The sequence below is a fragment of the Nomia melanderi genome, chromosome 8, assembly GCF_051020985.1.
Source record: "Nomia melanderi isolate GNS246 chromosome 8, iyNomMela1, whole genome shotgun sequence".
In the NCBI taxonomy this organism is placed as follows: domain Eukaryota; kingdom Metazoa; phylum Arthropoda; class Insecta; order Hymenoptera; family Halictidae; genus Nomia; species Nomia melanderi.
Genome location: NC_135006.1, coordinates 13379214 through 13402528, shown reverse-complemented (window position 1 = coordinate 13402528; position 23315 = coordinate 13379214). Strand labels below are relative to the sequence as shown.

The 23315-nt window shown below is 50.9% G+C and overlaps 1 protein-coding gene across 5 annotated transcripts in view; it reads right to left on the bottom strand.

Moving 5' to 3' along the window:
• The window catches only part of hth (Meis homeobox homothorax), a 482965-nt gene that overhangs the window by 435644 nt on the left and 24006 nt on the right, over positions 1 to 23315 (bottom strand). For all 5 annotated transcript variants that reach the window (XM_076370371.1, XM_076370372.1, XM_076370374.1 and 2 more), the window contains exons 3-4: positions 23147 to 23288; positions 11085 to 11135 (exon numbers count right to left, since the gene is read on the bottom strand). In XM_076370371.1, coding sequence (XP_076226486.1) covers positions 11085 to 11135; positions 23147 to 23288 — 193 coding nt within the window. The remainder of the gene's footprint in view (positions 1 to 11084; positions 11136 to 23146; positions 23289 to 23315) is intronic.

Sequence of the window (23315 nt, the reverse complement as noted above, 5' to 3'; positions counted from 1 at the left end):
GATAGCTCGCCGCCAGGAAATCACATCGCGTCGTAAACATTCGAGCGGTTTCGCTCGAATCAGCGTTCACCTCGTGTCCCTTTTTTTGTTTCGCCCGGTTGCGTCCGCGTTACGGAAAAACGGCGAAGCGAGCCGGGTCATTTGCATGCGTCTAAGGCCGAAGAAGCGCATTTTTCACGCCGCGCGGGATCCATTTTTCACCGTCAGCCGGGACGAAGGTAAACAACGAACAGAAAAATATGTCGGCGAGCAAATCGGCCCCGCGATCGCTTATCTGCCGTTATCAAGCGGCTGCGCGCGTGCACGATCGACCGGAATTTAATCAACGCCGGCAACAGCAGCAGCAGCAGCAGCAGCAGCAACAGCAGCAGCAGTAGCAGCCAAGTTCTCGTCGGAATTACACGAGGACCCAGGCTGAACGCGGCGAAGAAGGCTCGTCGCTGTCAATGAGATCGAGGATGAAAACGCTGGGCCACGGAATAATTAAACGGGCCAGCGTCGATGATTTCATTATTATCATCTGGCAGGCGCATACCACATTTGTTCCCATTAAAAGCATTTAAAATACAGAAGCTCCTTTAATGAACAGAAAATAATATTTTCCGGCCGGGTTGATCTCCAAGAATTTTAACGATCCGCTCGCTCGCTCGGCTCCTAGCGTGAAATGTATGTAAAGAACTCTGTCTCGACGCATCCCCATTAAACAAACAATATACACAATACTCCGAGGAATATTCAACGGGATGCTCGCGGACCGTGGAGCGTTCGCCACAATAGATTACGCGCGAAAATACGTTCGGAAGTTTACGGGTAGCTACTCGACGCCGCGTCGGGTAGAGATCCTGGGCGTGGGTGTGGACGTCGCCGCTGTTCGTTTCCCTTGGAAAATATGAAACCGCGCGGCGAGCCAACATTAGCCCGGGGCGGGTTCCCGAAGGAAGCGGGAAGCAGAGAATCTAAAGATTCCGGTCCAAGTATCTTGGCAGAGCACGGGGACGGAGGCATGTTGCGTCACAAAGTTGCGAGAAACCCTGTTCCTCGTCGCCAAGAAGACCGGTATAATGGACCACCAGCGTGGAAGCGTTCGCCAGTCCCCCGGTTACGTTATACTTTACACATGCTTCTCCCGCCTCGACGCCGAATACGCTTCTTTTTCTACCGACTTGTCGAAGAGCGCCCCGGGAACCGGCCGCCTCCTACGAACCAGCGGCCGGCTTTTTATTTCTAATTCACCGGGGAAAAGGTGTCCCGAAAGAGTACCGGATAAAATGTAGCCGGTCGCGACGCGCGCGCGCTCGCTCGCTCGCGTGGGCGCGAGGATTTTTGGCGACGGCGCCGGGGCAACGTCGAACAATAAAATATACGCGACGCGCGATCGAACGAGAAATGGACACGTTGCATCTCGAATGAGTAATTCGAAACCGGCGAATATCGGGAACACAGCCCTGAAGCGCGACTTTGTTGTTTGTCCGTGAGAAACAGGATACGAGGAATTCACTCTGAATCATCGCCGCAGACGTTGATCCGTATATAAAATCTGAGCAGAATTTGATTTCCTGTGCCAAGGGTCTTACATCGCGATCACTCGAACGTGAAACGGTGAGCGCTGTTACGCCGGTGGGAAAATAATATCGGATTTCTGGCCGCGCGAACGAATTTGCAACGGTGTTATTGTTTCGTTTAATCGGCCGCACAATGCGCACTGTTTCATACGCAGGCGTAACATCCTCCGGCGAGCTTCTTGCTTCGTAATTAACTACCGATAACTTAGTGCCGTCGCTTTCCCACCGATCCGATACATTGAAATCCTTCCCTTAATATCTTTTTTCTTCCGCGAGATAGACACCGCTGCCGAGCGAACGATCACAGTCTAATCGTAACCGGCGCGGTGCCACGGGTCAGAGGATCGCGGGGATGATCGCGTGAAATCGCGGAGATTGAGGAAACGAAAGTCGATTACCGATCGCTGGTAATGATCGGGGATATACGGTTAATAAGACGGTTAATGGAAGTTCGCGCGGACGCGTCGGCGAGCCCGAAGGAACGTCGCGTAAATCCCACGGGAATAAATCGAGCGGTTTTCGATCGGATCGCGTTCGACGTTCCTTCAATTATTCGCCGACCGGTCGGACACGAGCCGATCATTTCCGGCCCCGCATCTTTCATTCATACGCGCGTCACCGACACATTTATCAATTAGTCGCGCGCTGTTCCGACGCCATATTTATTAATCCAGGCCCCCGCTCGCGGTCGGGGATCAAAGTTGCATGCGGAACTTCCGCTGGATTCGGTGCCGGAAGCGTCGCCCAGGCGGTGGACCAATCTTGGACCGAAGAAACATTTCCACAGGTTCGTACATCCAAACATTCGCCAATTAAGGGCGCAGTTTGTTGTCTGCAACGACCCTCTCAATTATTCCTCGCGTCACGAAAACGAAACCACGATCGGCTCCTACGAGTTTTGCTCCACGTTCTTCAATTGCGCTCTGCAACCTTCGCGCGTTGAATTACGAATAAACGAGAGAACAAATCATTCGCGTCCAAAACGCTATTCAACGATCGGCCGTGCCCGGACATCTGAATCCTCTAGTTTCATCTTGCTACTCCGATTGCTGCAGTGCGAACCGATTTCGAGAACGATCGCAGGATTCAATTAATCCGTAGGAAAGATAGAAGGTCTCGGCAGGGCAGGAAACACTAGAAGCTTCTTTCTCGCCGGCGGGTAAAGCTATACCCTCTCGTCTCGTATCTGCTCCATTTCCATGAATAAACTCCGTGTTGTCCCGGCGAGCCACGGCCGCGTGGAGGAGAGCTCGTTGCAACCTTGCGCCGACCGAACACCGAGAGCCCAATAAAAGCCACAAAACGCATCCCGCTCTCGGAGCCGGTACACGAAGAGAGGAGACCCGGTAACGGTACCCTGGAAGCCAAGGATACCCGAAGAGAGGCTGCTCTCCGCGCGCCGCGAGGATCACGCCGAACGAAACCGTCCCTCTGACCTCCCCCGCTCCCCTTCGACGTACCCTTTTTTGCATCGCGTGTTCTACTCGGTGCACGCGTGTCGCCTCTCGTACACGTTCGGCACGCGATTAGCGCGACCGTGTTCGCGCGCGGTTCCCAGGCCCGACCTCTCTCCTTCACGGCGAATTATCCGGCCGATTATTGCAATTTTGTTGCAAATTCCCCGGGCCCCGAGACCCCGGGATTCGTCGAACGCCACGGGAGCACCCCTTTTTTTCTCCCGTCCGTCGAACCGTTTCCGTGAACGTGTCCCCTCCCCCGCCGCGGTCCCCGGCGTACCGAGAAAGAAAGTCAATCCTCTCCGATTGCGCGGCCTAACGAGGACGCGGAGGAGTTTAACGCGTAACGAGCTTCGTGACAGAACGACCGGTTTAAGGGTAACTCGCGCGGCCACCGATTCTAGGGAAATAAACCTCGGCCGTTCACGTGTGGAAAATTGAAGACGGTGGGAGGCGGCTTGTAACGAGCGCGCGGAGTTCGCTCGGAGAACGCGGACGATGCGCTTATAATGTGTGCGCCGGGAATGCGGGAGAGGACGGTCGTTAGCGGTGTAATTGTTATTTCCGTTGAACCCTGATCCGTTGATTTCTGTAATCCGAGTTTGAACCATTATTTTCGTGTAATATGGTGGAGCAAATGGAAAAGGTAGGGTGATGCGAATCTTGTTAGGTCCGTCTGCGTGGCAGTCTCGGTGGACAATGTGGAATATTAATTCTCGGGATCGAGGTGTACGGTATGAAGAGATTTTAATCGTTAATATATTGATCTGTGTGTATATGTTTCTCGATATAATACTTGTCAGTTGAATCTGAACAATCGTCGATCGTTGGTAAGAGTTAAGGATATGAAATACGAAACGTTGAGCCTAAAATGTTTTGTAGACACTTATGCAAAGCGGAAACCGAGCTAGACAGGAAGACGAAGAACTTAGTACTTTTCGGTTGAAGAAGTGCCCCTTCTTCCTCCGTTATTTAGTATTATTTTATTTGGGGGATGCTAATGTCCGTGTCGAGACGAATCACGGCAGGAAAGGTTTCTTCTCGGTTTGGAGAGGATCCGCATGACATGAACGTCGCCGAGCCGTGGCCAACGTCCGCCAGCCGAGTGCCCCCCCCTGGTAATAATTATTCTCGAAACGCAAGAGCGGCAATTAGCATCTCATTGGCTCATTTCTCGGTTATGCTAATGCGAATATTATGAAAGCGCGTGGTGCGAGGGCTAATCCCCGCGTGTGCTGCGGAGAGACCCTTGAACGGGCTCCGTAAAGCATCGCGTGCTTGCCTCCGCTGTCTTCCGCGGCAAAAGCGGCCGTGCGCGCCATCTTTCCTTCCCTCGTTTCGTTTACGACGTCTCCGAAGAAACCGGGGACACCGTTTTGTCCGCCTACGAGCTGCCACCGACGCTTCCACCGGTACTCGCGACGCGAATAATTGAAGCTGTGCGTCAAATTTGAAATCGAAACGCCCGGCGACGCTCACCAAACATTCCCTCGAGCTCCGCGATACTTTTACCGTCGTTGAATGCGAGAGTATTCATGTCTAATTATCTGTGACTTCGTTTTCATTTGGTAGAACGTTCGAAGCCCGACACAATGCCGTACGAAGCCGAGAAATGGAAACAGGTTTCAGAGAATTCCAAAGTATCGGTTAATGCCTTTCTCCTCGTGCTTTGTTCCTTCGTGGAGCATTGTAGCGGAGAGGGAAAGCGTGTCGCTGAAGCACTTTAGAAGTATTGATAACAAATCTGATTGTACAGACTCGAGTATCCGTTGAAAATTTGTTTCGAATGAACCGAAGCTCGCGAACGGAACGGCGCGCGTTCGTTCGGGAACGAGTGCTCGGAGTGGTTCGATAAAGTTCAGCCCGAAAGAAAGAACCGAAAACGGTCCTCGAGAAAACAGGATATTATCGTTCCATCGGAACGATCCAGATAAGATCCGCGCGCCAACGGAAAACACGGATTCCACCGAAGAATGGAGCGCTTTCACCGCGCTGAAAAGACTTCGCCCTCGGCGAACGAGGATTCTCCTCGCTTTTAACCCCACGGAAACCCTTGACCTTCGGTGAATTGAGAGAAGGAGGCTCTCGCTACACGGTTTTACCTCGTCCGCCATTGTACGTGCCTGTTTCGGCGTGGAACAACGCCGACCCCGTTCCGCTTGTAGTTACCGGAGGTTAAAGGTACCGGCAGAAGACTGTTCTTAACAGATACAGGTAGAACACAACTATTATTTCCATGGTTCTGCCGCGGAATACCGTAAACCACGCTTAACATAATATTTTAATTCAAATCATAGTGGAAGTCTACACGATGGATACTTATGGTTTTCTATTGGAAAGAAAATACAGGAAGGGAACATCTCGAAAGAAGATACATCCATTTGAAAGCGATAATTATAGTAATCAAAGAGGTTCCTTTCAACATCACGACACAGTGTCTAAAATATTATTATAATAATACAATCGTCCAAAAATGGGAGTGCCAGATTTAAACCGTGACCCTGGAATTCAAACTTTACCACCGGTCTCTTCGAATAAAACATTTCAGCACCGATTACCACATTCGACATTTTCACCTCGCAAACAGGAAAACCCGGAAGACCGCACAAAGAACCAGGAAATTCGTTCGAAATAACGAAGCCAATCGGGACCACCGGTTAACCCCGGAATCGCACGATCCTCGAGCGAACCGAGCGAAAAATCGCGCGCACAATGCGGACCAGTGTAAGGAGTCAGAAATTCCGTTTAGAAACGCGACACGCAACAGTGTGTCCCTTCGAAAAGCCTCCCCTGTTTCGCGAAAATTTTCCCGCCCCTCTAACCCCGGGACCAGCTGCTCCGAATTCTCGAGCGCCGCGAGAGTTCCTTCTCTCTCGTGTAACCCCCGGAAAGCACTCCGCCTATGCAATACCCGAGAACCTGGCGGTCCGATCGTATCCTTCCAAGACTTCCGGAACGCCCGGCAATCTCCAACTTTTCCATTCCGCGATATTATCGGCAAAAAGCTCGGTTCGATCGACGGCCATGCGAGAGATAGAGCCGGCCGGGAGAAGAAACCGCCGCGGCGGTGGCGAACGGTGAGTGAAAGAGCTCTCCGTCGAACGGGGTGAGCGCGCGGCGGCAGGGGGAGAGAGGAGAGCAGCGATGAGAGAGACAGAGAAAGAGAGTGTAAGAGTGAGAGAGAGAGAGAGAGGAGAGGAGGAGATGCGAAGAAAAAGGACGGCGAAGGGAGAAAGAATCGGGGGGAAGGGCGGGCCGAGCAAAAACCGCGAGCGTTACGTGCCTGTTCTTTACGATAGAAGCTCATTGCTCGTAGATTGCGATTTGCCACGGACGTAATGAAGCCACGCCAGCTTCTGGCGGCGAGGCGAGCACCACCGGGGTTCCTGCGGTCCCGTGATTGCGATTTTTGATTCGAGAAGCCTCCCCCCGGGCCGGCATGCCCCGCGCGAGCGCACCCCCCGCCGTATATAGCTTTCACGGAAGTCCGTAAATTTCCCGGCGGATTAGATTCCACGCCGTCGCCCCTTTTAACCGATCCCCGGGAGCGACCGAGAGACGCCGACGTTTGCACTCGATATCGTTATTACTATTATATCGTCCTCGCCAGCGAGAAGTTATAAATACGCTGTCTCTCGCGGGCAGAGAACGGTCCGCGATCGAGCGCTCTCGCGCGCGCGCGCGTGAACGAACGAACGAACGAACGAACGAACGAACGGGCGCGAAGTTTTATGTAATATTTCAAATGGACGCCACGCCACGCTACGGGCGTATAGAAAAACGATAAAATTGAAATGATTAATCAATGCCCCGGGTGTTAGGGTTATCGTTCGAGACTATTTCACGTCTCATTCGCCGCGATACCTTTCCTCCTTCTTAACGGGAATTTTATTATTGGAAGCGTAATTACCGAAGGAGCGGGCGAACGCTTCAAAGCCCCCGGGATGCAATCAAACAATTTCAAACAGGAAAATCGGATGATCTGTAAATCCGCTCGGGGTGAATGAATTAGAGAAGAAAAACAGACGGGGAACGGACGGGGAGGCAATAACGCGATAGGAACAATCCTTCGCGTGCACCCAATAAAAACAAGAGGCGGCGAACGATATTTATTCTTGCCTTCGCTTCGAACCCGTGGAACTCCGCGATTATCGCCGGTGATTCCGAGCCTTCGAACGGCGAGGTGTGCCGAAAGTGTCTCGCGGATCGGGAATATTCTTTCCAAGGTGTCGTGTTTTATCTTCGAAGGAAGGGAACGCGAGTTCTCGGATTCCGGGAGGTGCGGAGTTGTAATTGTCGGATGATACGCTGAAAAGGGAACGATGAGATTGTCTCGGTACCGCGAGAAGGGAGCAATTGTCAGTCGGACCGAGAAAAATGCCGGGAGAATCGAACGACGGGAAGGACGAGAAATGCGAGATGGTCGGTTTGGAAAGTTTCTAAGGGAAGCTGGCCGTCCGTTATCGGTAATTGCTCGAATATTGTCGGGAGTCTATATTTATGCAGACGTAATTTGAATTGCGAGGAAACGTTTATTAAAAGCGACCGCCAGCACGAAACGCTTTGAATTATCGCGCTCTCGTAGCAACAGGTGTAATGATAGTGAGCGTAACTGGATCAATGATGGCCGCCCGTAATAACTCATTTACAGACCGGTCGTTTTGTTTCTGGAGTCGTGCAAAGTGGTTTCGGACCGGACGGGTAGGAAATTGTCTCGCGTATCATTGAACCTGAGACACGAAACCGGCAAATTTGCTCGCCTCGCCGAGGAAAGCTACTCATCGACCGGTCCAAAAATAATCGTCGAATCTCGGAAAACTCTCGAGTTCGTTCGTTGCTCGTGAACTATTTACCGTGTCGTTGTTTCGTACAATATTCATTTACGTTCATTGTCGAGTATATATATATATATATATATACTATCCGATTCGTTTTAATATTCAGAAATTCATTCGATTAGGAACACAATAATAAACATAAACGAGTGAATCCGAAGCGATAGACCTGGGAACAACGGCGTCACGCCGATCATCGAGGTGTTAATAAGTAACCATCAAACGCGTGAAATTGAAACTATAAAATAATAAAACATCAATTAGCGGATAATTTACGATTAACAAATTCGTGCTCATCCTCTCGTCAAGGAATTCGAGAAATGTCCGCGATAATGGATTTCGCCCGTGAAAAACGCAATCTATATTCTTTTCCCGACGATCGTTACGAACCGCGTGTACGAGCGCGCCTTTTAGAATTCACGCTTAATGCAGCGAGGAATTAAAACGGTGTTACATAAAAAGATGATTTTCCCGTTGCAGCTTGGTAATCGCGAACCCGTTGGGTTCAATATTCTCTGGAATCTTCCTCGTGGACGCGTCTGTTTACGTATCGAGGCGGATTGCATCGCGACCGACCGGCGCACCTTCGAATGCCTCGCGAGATATTAGACCGCTCGAAAATGTTCGATTTTTCACCTCGGACGTCTGCACGGAATCCCTCGGAACGCGTCGATTCCTTTTAAAATTCAGATGAGTCGCGTGGAAACTCGACGCTTTTATTCGATGTCGCGGATGCATAATTGTCTCTGCGGGCCGAGATATCGTGATTGCGTAATAGTCCTCGTGTATACACGGCGCGACGCGACGCTTTCAGTCTTCCGTCCGCAGCGTTTTTCGCATTTCCGTCTCTCGGTGCACCTTCTCTGTTTCTTTCTTTTTTTTGTTGCAATTTTTTGACATTTTAAAGGTACTTTTTAGTTCTGTTATATATATTTTTCTCTACACACCTGTATGTACGTGTACATTTTTTTCGTTTCCTGTTCGGACAGATCGAGACCGGTCGACAATAGTGACAACAGCGCCAGCGAGATGCGAGCCTCCGTTATACACCTTGCCGGGATGTTTGCGCGCGGACCGATGCCGTCATGACAGCTCAGATAACGGGCGTGACATTTTGAAAAATTGAGGGCAACGATGCGAACAACGTCAACGAAATGCATCCCCGTCGTCCGTTTTCCTTCTCCCTTCGCGCTGCCGGTCCCGCCCGCGGCCCACGAACCGAACGAAAAACAAAAATAAAAGGCAACACGCCCGTCGCGTAACTGTACACCGGTTCACCATTAACGCGCCTCGATGTATCCAATTTTGAATTATGGCTGGGCGCGAAATTCCGCCGGACTCGGCGACGACGGCTAAACGACACGCATAGGAAACGCGTTATTCTGCCGAATTCTTTTAGGAATTAGTCGATTAGATCGGAAATTTCGGAAATTTAACACGCATACGAAACTCAACGGTTTTCAATGTTCGTAGAGACCAATTTGAAACGTATTGCGGAATCGATCGGCGTTTCCGGTTTATTCCATAGAATTTGAAGCGAGTTATGGTACCGTGCACTCAGCGAAGCTAAACGGCAAAAGGTAACTGATTTCGTTATCAAGATCCGAGAGGTTTTCAGGTACGTTTGCAATCTGAGTCGATCTCATCGTTGAGAAAACTTGAAACCATTGAAACTGCGTATTAGGCTTAACGTTTCCACGTTATTCAGCGGTTAGTGCAAGCACGCTAATTGCTTCCAGCGGACGCGAGACGGCGATAGGGCAAAGGTCCGGCAAGGACAAAAGCTTCTAAGGAAGGACTCCGTAATGGCAGATCGACATCGAAACGAGGAGCAGGATCGATGGGCGCGTCCTCGTCCGACAAGCAATACACCGGGAGTTATTTAAAAAGCCCACCGTTCGTTATCTCGATCGGGGAGCGCGGAGAGTCGCCTGAAATATTTCTTCCTGCGGTGTTTCGAAGGTCTGCTGCTCGAACGGCCGCCGGGAGGAAACAAAAGTCGCGTTGGTGCCGAACGTTTTCTTTCGTCTAATTACCGGGACGTATCGTTTTCTATGTCTCCTCCACGCGAGCGTTGAAATCACCGGGTTACAGTCCCGCAGACTATAACTTACTGACTATAACTGACTATAACTTAGAAAGGGAATCATCACCGCCGATCGATCAACGATTCCCTCCGTATTGGATTACACGGAAGGCAGATAAGGGTAATTGTAAATTCCGAATTAATTATGTATTGCGCGGCGTATGCTAAATCGAAAGGATATATTGACTTAAGGAATGACAGGAAATGCAGGCTGGAAGAGAAGATATACGACAATGCGTAAACATGTAACAGTATTCTTTTAATTAATTTAGATGAAAATTGATATTTAATTAAGGGAACAGAGCCAAGAACCCACACCTCGATTGCGGTCTGTTATACTAATTCATACGTGTTCATTAAAACGTTAGACTGTGCATTAAATTTACCCGATTAACATCGTTATGAAACTCAATACAATTTCCCCCGTGGAGCCGCGGCGAAACTTTAAATATTCATGCGTAATAGAATATTTTTCAAAATTATTTTAATTCGTTCTTCCACGACTATCCTAACCCAACCATGAAATATCCTAGTTTCTTATAAAAAAAAAAAAAAAAAAAGAGAGAACAGCAGAGAACATTCCGTCTCGAGTCACAGAGAAGCGCGCAAACGAACACAGCGCATAATATAAATATCGCGCATCCGAATGAACACAAGCCCCATTAACCCTCCTTAATCAACGGATATCGTGTACCGAGGAAACAATGTTTCGCGCACTCGCCGAAGGCAGCGGCCCGATTTTCCAGCGCGTATTCCCGCAATTTCTGCAGACAATTAAACGGCTTCCCGTCTCGGCGCGGCGATCCGAGTCGGCTTTTCCATCGTCATTCTTGAAAACGAACACGCGCGCGCTCGCTCGCTCACGCCGGGTGGCCGTACGTATCCCGGCGCGCGATCGTCAGATAAAATTGAATGATTAGGCGCAAACGAGACGAGCGTGCATTTCGCCGTGGCGCTGCGGCGGAGGGCGCAGAGGGACGAGGGGGCAAAAGCTTCGGAGGGTAACAAGAAAAAGAGGTGGGAAAGCAGAAATCGAGGGAACGACCGCCGGTACGAAAACCGGGGGCGGTTCGTCGTTTATTCGAGGATCGGCCGATCGTCGCCGACGCGACAGCCGCGCCGGTGCAAATAAGGAAACACTCACCAGCGAGTCCACCTCCGGATCCGCGATGTAGTATGGTTTCTCTTGTCTGATCTGTAACACACGAGCACACGGTTAAAAGCTTTGATAATTAGACTCGGTGGTAATTGCGGTATTAAAACTATAGGGAACGATCGTATCTCGGATGCCTGCGTACGCGCGCACACAGACGCGCGCGCGCTCGGGTTCCGCGCGTGTGTGTTACCCGCGGTACTCTATATTCCTCGGTCTCTGTTCCGCTCGGCTCGTGGTCCCTCTCTCGCTTTCCGTCTTTTCATTTCTACCCCGTAGCCGAGCGGCTGCCCACGATTCGCCGTTCCAGACAGTCTTTCTCTAAGCGATTTCCTTCGCGTGCTTCCTCTTAATTGGACCCCCACTGTTCAATTCGTCGGTATAGAAACGGAAACGCGTCGGCGAACGCGATGGAATTCTCTGTTGGCCGCGAGCGGACCCAACTCAGGAACAACGGGGAGATGATGCGAGGGAGAACGAACGAGAGAACGAGAGGGCCGACGGCGGGAGAGAGAGCCGAGGAGCGGCGAACCACGGGATTCCCAAGCATTTTCATGGCGCCGCGTAGTGCCGATCAGAATGGAAACAAAAGGGAGACGATGCCTCACCGCCTGACTGGTTGCCTCGCTCTTAATTGGACCCGCGAGTTCTTACTGGAAAGGACGCGCGCGCCGCTCGCGAACGCCGGGAAGAACGAGACGCACGACAAATGTCGATGAAACCGCCGGATGCGAGTGACCGGGACTCTCGTTCCGTTCCAATCGGGGACTACGATTAACGCTCGAGCCGCCAGGCGAATCGGCGTGATTCGTTTTAAACGGGGAAAAGTGGATTCGTTCGTTTCCGCGGATGCTGTAATGAAATCGCGTCGAATCTCGGCGGACGCGGTCTCGTGGATTTTATGGGAAGCCAGAGACGAGGCGGCTTCGACGTTAAATACTGCTCGGAGCTTGGGGTCTTCTGGTTTAGAGGTAGAAGTGTGTAAGAACCTCAAGTGTGCGGGTTCGTCGAAATGTTTGGAAAGAAATGTCAAATATTACTCGAAAAATGCGCACGTGTTGACCAGAAGGCCTCTCTTGAGGATTGTGTGTAAAGGTCCGTTCACAATGCTCGACTAAGATTACTTTGCCTGGCTTTCGCTAATTGATAGTCTTAGCGTTCTCGGGCTGTCGTGCTTCATTGCCGGACGCGGTTGGACGTTCAATCGTTTTCCGGAATTCAGGCGGACCGAACACGAATGACAAACAGGAATCATCCGAGATTAGAGAGCTAGAGATCCCGGGTTTATGAATACCTGCTCGATCGGTGTTCAAAGATTCATGGCGAAGGTTTTTTCAACGGTCATAAATATTATTGTAATTCTCCCAGCGCGGAATTGAGAATGCTTTATGGAGTTTATCTTCAGTCCGTTCTTGAACTTCGGGTGAAGCACGGAATGGTCAACTCATTATTTGCACGGGACTTTTTGCATCGATTCCATAGATCATACATCTATAACGGGACGATTTACATGAATTATCATTAATGGAGGTGGCAATGCATTAAGAATCGCCGCAAACTGTACGCGTGTTCGTGCCTGTGCGTGTTTCACTTAGTTCTTGTCTATCCACCACGCCGTTCTAATTGAGGGATAATCCTGATAATGACCACCCCGAGACAAGAACATTATAAATATTAAATCTTATTTACAACCAGAACATTCCACTGGAGATTCGACGCAGAAACATAATGCACGCTAGTATAAGAAAAACCGGGAAACCACAACTCTGTGATATTATCTGCATTATTACAGAACACAAACTTGATATCTGCTCCAAATATATAAACGCAAAGAAGAAATCAGAAATGTCTACCAATGATCAATCACTGTCTCATAGCAAAATAACATTTACGAAAACACTTCGAACTTTCAAAGTAGATCTATGTCAAGACTACCAGTCCGTATAAAATATAATCCTACACATAGGAAGTATATTTTAAATACATAAATACCTCTAAATACCTTACACACACACGAGTTACGACCACTAACGCCTCAGCAGCAGATGCGAGACAAAACAAAGGAGCAAACGACAGAACTGTAGCGCGTCGCCGCTCGAGATCTCGCGGAATAGGTAGAAATAACCAGTTCCCGACTTTTTCTGTCACCAGCAAAAGGACAATCAGCGTCTGAATACATTTCCCGAAGGCTGAAAAAAGGAATCCGTTGGAAATCCAGTTTTAACGAATAGAAGAACATTCTGGTCTCAATTCCTCCGTTGACGGCTAGAATATTCAAGGTGGCCGCGCCGGCAAAAAGGGATCCCAGCCCCAAAGAACGAGTCAAAAGCAAAAATCGAATTACGGATCCGAGCCGGGCGGGGGAAAGGATGCTGCCGCTGCAGCTCCGACTCCGGCACGAAACAGAGCCGAGATTTCTGGGAACGGTACCCGGCCGGCGTATTCATGAGCTCCGAATTCTGAATGGGAGTTCCTCTCGCATCGGGTGTATAGGTAATGAAGGCGTCTCGTACGCCGCACAAAAATACTGTCAACTCTTCGTAGGGGGGAACTAGTTCTTGCGGTGTCCTGTCACCGTGCTTTTTCGACGATCCCCGAGCGGCCGCCTAGCGGCGCGCAGGTAGCCACGTCGATTACAAATTGTAAGCGGGCCTGGTCTCTGCGTTTCGCTCCCTGCCAAACTGTTGTGTCTTTTCCACTTGTACGCGATCTTCCTACCGGTCGCAGTGATTCTGAGGTCACGTTGTAGAAAAGGATCGGAGTCTACGAGAGTAGGAAATGGAACTAACGATAAGAATGATTTTCGTATAGAGAAATCGGAGAAAAGGTAATACTATCAAAATCTCGATAGAATGGTAAATCGAATCTAACCTTCAATTAGCTGATCTGTTTGAAAAGTGTGTACCTTATTCTAGTATGCGTACGTGTTCATATCTACAAATAATTTTTAAGAAATCTTCATTCGAGTAACGTACCTATAAAATTGGTCGTTTCGAAAATGAATATTCCCCTGACTAATCAGCTGTTCCTAGATGAGTATATTTAGGTCGACCCTGGACGAGTCAAGGACGGTTAACTGATTAAACGGTGACCAAATAATTAAGAAGTAACCCAACGCCGAATCACCGACTTTTCCTGGAACGACGGTACACGGGCACGCGTGAAAGTCCCCACTCGCGTCCGGAACGCTGTATCACGCCGATTAGATGTTGAACAGGCCGGGGTTCACCTCGAGTGACAGCTAATGGAGCCCCATGCATATGTATAAAGCAATAGAGGCGCCACTAACGCTCCGCTATTCCCGATTAAATATTCCAGATCGTCCATATTTATCGCGCGGCTTCGGCGTGAATGGACCGGGAGCACATCCCCGCGCGAGGGTGCTTCGCGGCGTCGACTCTGCTCTCTCTTCCGGGCACCGCGAATTCCGCTCGAACCGCGTAAAAATAAATCCGCCGGAAAAAAGTTCCCCGCGCGCGATCCGTCCGCGAAAGAAAGGGAAATCGACGAGGGGCGGGCGGCGGCGAGGGCTCCGGAGGAAAATAAATATCGACCGGCGGAATTACGAAATTCCAGGGGGTTGGAAGAGCGAGTGGACGGCGCGTGTAAGTTATCCGGCGCGAGATAAAAATATTGTGCGATAATATTTAGAGAATCCTCTCGGTTCCGGCACGCGGTTGCTAGCGTCTGTTTAGGACGGAGCGTCCGTCGTGAGGCGGCCGCGGCGCCCCGGCGCGAGGCGTCGTGCCGGCCACCGCGTGGTGCGCGACGATCCTGCCGAGAGATATACGAAGCAGCTGGCTTCCGGCGGTGTTGCTTCAGCCAACGCACACTCCACCCCTCTCTCCACTGACCTCTCGATCCGCAGACTTCGAGCGCTCGCTCGCGGAAATTATATAATTCGTCAGGACGAGGATCGGCCGAATGAAAAATAAGGTGACGACGATTCGGTCAAACATTCTTCGGTCGCTTCAGCTGTACACGACACTGCGCGACGACTGCGCGATTTTCGAACTGTCGGGGTACGAACTAGACCCTAATTATTGCACTTCGTGCCGTCTAAATTTATTGCCGAAGGACCACCCAATTTTACACGGAATGGGGCCGTAATGCTGTGCTTATAGGTTTACACAACTCTAGTGTCGTCCAGCGAGGATCCGTCCTTTTATACACTTTTTGGGATCCACGCTGGAGACAATTGACGATCGAACAGACAACCGACTCTCTCCACGGTCCGCGCTGCTGTATTAGGCTCGTGGCTGTCCGCGTCGACTGCCACAATCTTTTGTTCTACTATACTTTGAAACTCCAACACGAACAGAGGGTCGGCGACGGGGTGTTTTGAAAAATTTGAACATTCCGAGCAATTTTATCCTGGGATTTTATAGACAAGACGGAACAATGTGTCTTCCGTTTTAACTGTTTTCTCTTGTTACCAAGGTAATCCAGAGGAAAGGAAAATTTGCATTTCAAGGGACTGTTTCACCCCTTTAGAATGAAGTTCTGCACGAAAATTCCAGTGCTAGACTTGAGTTACTCCACTTAACGCGAAGTTTGATCATTCCGTTTCCGGGTTCGATAGCTTTCCTCGTAAGACAGAGGAACTATATTTCTCGGTTACTCTAATTTCAGTTCGATCTCGCTTTATCTGTTTCATGGAAAGCAGAAGACAAAGAACGAATTTCGAGCCGACCGATGTGTACAGGGCTTAAAACGCTCTCCGAACGATTGTCTCCTGCCAGCGTCTGCGCGCAGTAAAACGAATTGCATCCCGCGTAAACTTTACGGCTGCCACCCGGAGGCGGAGGACGGTCCCGCTCGCGCGCGGAAACGGTGCTTTCTTCGGGGTGGAAAAGCACGCTGTAAAACAATGCGACTGCCTGTCGAGCCGGTGGCCGCGGCGGCTATCGCCCATAGCGTCTCCGAAAGCCGAGACTCGGGGCACGTTGACTTTCCCCAGCGAACCTTGACTTCCCGCGTACCTTTCCTCCAGGTGACCTGGCCCGCCGTCGGTCGGTCGTAAAAGTCCAACGGAAACCTGCCAACCGGACGGCGTGAAAATCGACGGAGTTAATACGAGGCCCGCGATTCCTGAGGGTTGTAAAGGGAAATTCGTTTTATGGCGGTGAAGGGTGGCTTAATTGCCGCGCGGAGAAATTATGCCTGTTGCAGATGGTTTTCCGTGAACGAACGGTGCGGTACGAGTGTCGGTGCACCGGTGCTGGGAACGGGGCATACGGATTTTTATAAAACGGATGCGGGTTCGGCACGGCGATGGCTCGCCTTATAGATCTGATTGATATTGCTATAAATTACGGTGCGGTTACCCTGATAACGGACTGCGATCTAACTAGTACCATCGACCAGGTGAACAGACATTTTTCAAATATTTCAATGAGCGAACGTATAAGGGCGACCATGAACCTGGAATTACCGTGGTCGGTGGCTACGGTGAGTGCAACTTGTTACGTCATTTACTTTCTTATGTTAATCAAGTTTATTTGATTCGATTATGTGAAACCCGAAGCCATGGGTCTTCCCTTGCTCGAAGACGCTCGAATCGTGTCAGCACGGAATATTACGGTCATTTACAAAGCCATGTTCAAATTGTATATCAAGATTACGGTTAACGCTACTGGCAATAACGCAATATTGCAATATTAAAATAGAATTCACATCGAAAGACACGCGTAACGCGGCCGTAACACGGCTAATGCCACGACAATTAAGCGAAGAGTGTATTCAGGGGATCGACCAGGATAAGAAGGAACTAAGATTCGATGGATTTACCGAACATTCGAAGTACGACACATGACCATTATCGATCCTATCACCTCCAAATATATCGAATCACAACACTGCTCGAAGCTGTATCATCAGAAATTCATTATTTTCTGTTCGTATAATTTTTCTATCCAAAGCCTTATAAACCAGAAGTAATCTCCGGCGAGAAAAATTTAGCTGAACGGCCAAGAATGACGGTAGTTGGAGCTGATAGCGTCTAGAAGATCGCGCGATTAGAGCGAATAGTTGTGCCTGAAGGTAACACCAGGTGAGTGACAGAGAGAGAAAGAGAAAGAGAAAGAGAGAGAGAGAGAGAGAGAGATGAGGCCGGCAGAAAACGGTCGGCAGCCGGACAGGTCAGCGGACAGACAATTCGTCGACGACAACGAGGAGCAACGCGACGAAGAAAACCGGTCCATCCCGTGGTCCCTCGGTCAGCCGGCGGATAAGCCCGAGCAGAACGGGGCTCGCCGGGTAAAACACGGATCGCTCGCGCGAGCTTCGCTTCGTTTCGTTCCGTTTCGTTAATTAGCTCCGAATCGAGCGGAGCGGGGCTCGCGAGGCATCGATAGCCCGGTATCGTGGTTCTGGATCGTTCAACCTGCCGCGGAATTCCCTGTAATCGCGTTTAATTGCATCGATTCGCGAGCGACCAATAAAGCGGCCAATAAACCGACGGTCTATTAAATTTTTCCCGGTCTCAGTTCGAGATTCGTGAAATCGCGTCGGTCGTCGGACAATCGGAATCGACTTTCTCGTTGCGAAACCGTTGCGAAACGCGTCGACGTCTCTAACCGGCGATCATATTTCTCGCCGCGCGCCGATTCGACGAGAAATACGCGCATCGCATCGCGATTACGATAATCTGGGCAATTGCGTTCGAATTTTAACAGTAATATCAGGCGCGATTAGTCTCTCCTCGTTATCGGGTAAAAATCGTTCGTCTAAACGCTTCTTTTACGGCTAACGAAAGCGATCTTCTCCTCCTCCTCCTCCTCCTCCTCCTTCTTCTTCTTCTTCTTCTTCTTCTCCTTCTTCTTGTTCTTCTTCTTCGTCCTCCTCTCCTTCTTCTTCTTCTTCTTCTTCTTCTTCTTCCTCCTCCTCTTCTTCGACGTGTTATCCACCGACCGGAACGAGCGGACCGCTCTTCTCTCTTCCGCGCGCGAGCTTTTAGCCTCTTGGTCGCAAAAAGGCGTGCGCATGAATTCATAGGCAACAGTGTGTCCGCACCTCCGCGCGGTGGAAAAGCAGGTAGCGTGCGGCGGAGGACACGGCCGTCTCTCGCGGTCCTATTAGTCAGCCTGTCAGTGCGGGGGCCAACGTTTTACAAGGGTTTAATGCCCCCGGAGGTGCATTCTAATTGCGCCAATAAATCCCAACGGGTCCTTCGACGCTCGTCTCCTTTCAGCCTGGCCTCGACGCGACCACGACCTGCGGACGGACGGACGGACGGACGGACACGCGGAATTCCGTCGAATGGGCTACACGCCGCACGCCCACGTTTCCCGGCTTTCGAGCGTCCGTAAACCGTCCACGTGGATTCTATTGGCCACTTCGAATCAAAGAGCACGGGGATACGAACGGCCCAAGAAAAGAGAGTTACGTCGTTATACGATACCCCTGCCAGGTCGTTCGGGGACTCGTAACGAGGACGGTTTTCTAGTAACCGGAATGCGCTTGGGAACTAGCATTCGAGTCGGATACAGGACGCACCAAAATTCGCGGTTGAACCGGAGCCTTTGTGCGCTCGGATATGAGCGTCGTATAATTTTCTTTGGAAATGATGCGGCCTGAAATTCTCTTTTGTCGGATTAGGAAGCGAATCATGAAATTTTACCTGCTCTATCTATAGAACTCGCTCCGACATTAGTGAAGCTTTAATTACTCCGAGAATAGGGCACAATATTGATAGGTATAGACAGTTCCTCTACAGGTGATTACCTCGGGTAATAAACACGACACATAATCGACTCATTGACAGTTACACCTTGGTTGGTTCCCTTCGGCACACAAGAAATACTCCAAAGGGATTGCACCCCTAGGATCTCCTTGACCGAAGCAATTTGCATGAAGCGTGCAATATCCGACGATAGGATTCCAACGACTCGCGTGTCGACGGAGTAAACCGGCGGAGAGCCCTTGAAAACCACCGGATCGGGACAAAAGAGCGGTGGATGCTCTTTTCGTGGAGGCCGATTAATTTAGGCTCGACGGAGCGCAACGCGGCTCGCCGGGACGCCGACGAAAGGGAAATTTTCGCAGCGGAGCGCCTGCCGATGGGCACGAAAACTGGGACGGCCGATCCATCTGGTAAAAAAGGGCACAACAATGCGCGCGTAACGTGGCGCAGCGGGGCGCAGCGTGCGCGCTGCTTCGTCGCAAGCAGTCGAAAGTGGAAGAGAGAGAGAGAGAAGAGAGAGAGAGAGAGAGAGAGAGAGAGAGAGAGAGAGAAACAGAGAGAGAGAAGAAAGAGAGACGCGCAAACGGGAAGGAGAAGAGAAAGAAAGAGAAAGAGCTAGAGGGAGAGAGAGAGATAGAGAGAGAAAGAGTCGAGGCAGCGCGCAAAAAGGGAGCGGAGACGGGGCTCGCGTGGAATGTATCGGGGCCCCATAGGGCACACGATGCGTGGACCGCACGGGATAATGCCGGGCCCCATTGAATAGATCAATTTACAATGGCAGAAAATGAGCACCGCTCCACCGGCTCCGGCAGTGCCACCCCTTCTCGCCCCTCTACCGGACACGGTTCGCCGCTTCTCACGATTCGACGGCGGCGGTGGTCGTGCCGCGAATAGGGCCACGCATGCGTCGTGGCCAAGGTAGCGCATGCGTGCCGCCGAAAATGAAACGCGGAGTAAAGCGACCGGATCGCGCACGCCGCGGCCCTTTTGTCGCGATCACGGCCCTACGGAGCGCCCGGTATCCACGGGGTGCGAAAGGGTTCCGATCAGGAGACACGCATGGGGAATCACCGCGAGATCCACACCTGTTCTACTTTTCGAATCGCGTTAGCACCGAATGATCTAGCTGCTTTGTTTTCACACTAGGCCGTAGCACGAGATTGGATAAAATTCTGATTTTGATAGTAGGTTACACGGAGGATTTGTATCGAGCAGACGCTCGTTAAAGATTTGCATGGTTTCTTGGATTATGGAAGACGGATTGCTCGAGTGAATGGATAAAACGATCTGAAACATTGGAATTTTCTTGACTCGCTCGTAATGTATTCCGACAACCATTAAGGAACCGGCGTACAAACGCAAGTTCGTTCCATTCAATTGAGCGCGCGCGGAATAAGGCGAGGAGAGGATTTCAATAATCTCCGATGTAATCCCGGCGCGCGCGAGCCCGCGACGACAACCCGCGAATCGGACACAAAGGACGATAAAACGCCGTTAATTCCGCGGCGTCCCCTACATCAAGATTCGCCGCGCCACGGGGGTAGAGTGCCCCTCGACAATTTGTTTAGCCGGCCGGAGGGTCGCGACTTAATCGGAGAATTAACGCTCGCGCGCGCCTCACGGCTGCGACTCGGATGAGGATCCCCGCGCCGCGGACGATCCGCGGGAACGATATTCGCCTCGTTCGTCGGGTGCGCGACTCGTTAGCGGCCACGGAAATTAATCGCGTCGATAATGCGGGTGATATACGGGGTCCGCGCGAAGGAAAAAGGCAGCTGGCAAAGGGAACGACAACGCTCTGTCTGCCATCGCGATTTACTACGCGCGGTTACGTAGCGATACGCAGCCTAGAGAAATCGTCGGGGCTACGAGCCTTCGGTTATCCTTCTTTATCCTCTCACCCTCCCCTCCTCTCGACCGTCGTCACGCCGTTCACAGTGTGTACCTGGTAATCCTATGCGCCTTATTAAGATGCAAATGTCATGTCAATTTCGCAATTCTAACGGACTCTCCGTGAACGGCTCGCGGAGTTGTCTCGCGGCATAATGTCGACATGCCGCGCAGATAAATAATAGAACGTGCAGGCGGCGTAACGAGAATGATCGCCGCGGCGCGGCGGCGCGCTGTATCGAAAGTCACGGGGGCCAATTTCCAGCTGGAGGAATCCGTCTGTCTGTCTGTCTGTCTGTCTGTCTTTCTTTCTTTCTTTCATTCGCGGCGTTCCCGCTGGAATCCATCAAACGCGCGACGAGCGCTCGAATTAAACCGCGGTCCACCAACCTCACGCACGTTATCGTAGATACCTCGCGCCGAGGCTTAACTCTTATCGTTATCTTGGCATACCGGTACTGGGAGCAGTTGCTACTGTGTTACCGATGCTCTATATTTAGACGTTACGATCCGGACGCTCTCGGTTTTCCAACCTGGTTTCGAGGAAAGAAACGGCTGGCAGGATGACAGGAGGCCCAGAACAGGTTATCGCTCGACGCTCGTCATGCTTCCCGGACTTCTGCTCGCGAGATACTTCGGCGAACTTTTGGAAATTTCGGTTCACGCTTTTTCGAGCCGCCTCGCGACCGTGATGTCCGTTCGACGCGCATCGTTGGATTTTAGAGACTGCCCGACGCGTTCGTTTCAAACTGACAAGACTCGAGTGGAGTGGACAACTGTTCTGAGTTACGAGTCTCGTGCCTCTTCTTTTGAACAGCTGAGTAGCGTCGAATGCGTGCCGAAGAATCAACGAACCAGTTTTCGCAGTTTCGAAACAACGAGTTCACCTGTCGGAGCACAGCCGGTCTAACTTCGAAAATTCGATCACTTCGACCTCTAATTATCTTTACCTTTATCGGCAAGCTTCATTGGACCCTGCTCGACGTCCGGCTATTCCACTCGAGGCGATACATCGACGTTCAGTGTCGCCGCGACGAGAAGTTCAAGAAGAACAACTTCTCGAGGGCAGCTCCGATTTTTCACGAGCGCCGGAGAGCGAATCGTGCTCCCCAGAAGCGAATAGACTCGGCAATAAGAATCGAGCAACTAGACGTCCGAAAAGGGGAGGCCACGATGCCGCGGTACAATTTTATGCGAAGATAACCGGGGGAACCGGGCTGGCCGACTATCTACCCTCGCGATACCCGCGTACGCAGATATCCCTCAATCTAAATGTGCTGCATTCATTAGCATTCGACTAAGTCGCGCAAAGAGCCACCAAGGCAACATTTTTATCGTCCGTTCTGTCGGCTCCGGCTTCGTTTCTGACGCCGTTGGTGCACGCCGGATATTCCTCGGGCGGCGTTGTTCCGCGATCACGTGGAAACCAGCCCGTGGCAACGATACGCCGCGCTGCGCCACGTCGCGCCTCGCGCGTTGGGAATCGATCATTTCTTTCGAGCGACGAGTCGATCCGGTTCCTGGAAGGTACGGGGAAACACGGTCGCACCGAGAGAAGAGGGTATATATACCTGAACGTGCTCCCGAAACGATCTAGGGTTCCTGCTAGGGGAGGGCAGAACGGCGAAACGGTGCGTTTTTAAAAGGGCCCCGAATCGTTTCGCGGCGCATGGCCCGCGTATAGGTTCTCCGGTTACCTACGCGTGTCCTTGGGAGAGGACTCGCCTCAGGTGAGTCGCCGGAGTGAGAAGTGAGAAGAAAAAGAAAAGGACGGCCGAGAGAAGAAAGGGGACTACTCCCGACGCAACCGTGGACTCTTCTTCCGGCTCTGCGCTCCGAAACGATCGCTGTGTACCGATCGGGATTCTACGCGAGCGAATATCACGGTGTTCGTCGTTGGATACAGGTGGACGCGAGAGGAACTCGCGGCGACTGGTTCCGAGGAGGAATTATTGGAGCGGCTGGACACCTTTGGAATTACTCGAAATCGCTTCATACCGATCGTTACTATTGTTCCTTGCGATCAATTATGTTACTTGCTTTGTGCTCTGATTTATGTTTAATAGCAACTTTGTTATCGAGTCTCTGAGGTGTCTGTACGCAGTGTTACTTTAACAGTCTACGGAACTAGAGTCGTAAATTACACGCTGACATCAGAAAAATGGGATACAAAGCGTAATGCACGGTTTAAGTGTTCCAACGTAGAAAATAAGGTGCAGACGTTTTGATAACATCGTTTTTACTCCGTTGTGAATAGGTGCGATTTCGACCTTTGTATTCTACTTTATTCTTAACTGATTTCTAGCTCTCTTAATCGTTCGTCTAGAGATTCCTGTGTGAAATCGTAATATCCGCAGGAACGCGAGTGAGATCGTAATTATCTTGACCAAGTTAGCAGATCGAACAACCATTGTGTTCCAAACTTGATCCGGGATCATCGACGCTGCGGAATGAAGCGGAACTGTGTCGCGATGCTTACCTGTTTGGAGAAGACAGCGATGTCCTCGTTGAAGCTCTCGGACGAGCAGACGTCGCCGCCCGCGACGCCGGGTTCGCGCGGCGTACACGTCGCGAGCTCGCACTTCTCGAAGATTAGCGCGAGAAGCGGGAACAGGGGATGTCTGGAACAGAAAGAAAAGCCGGATATA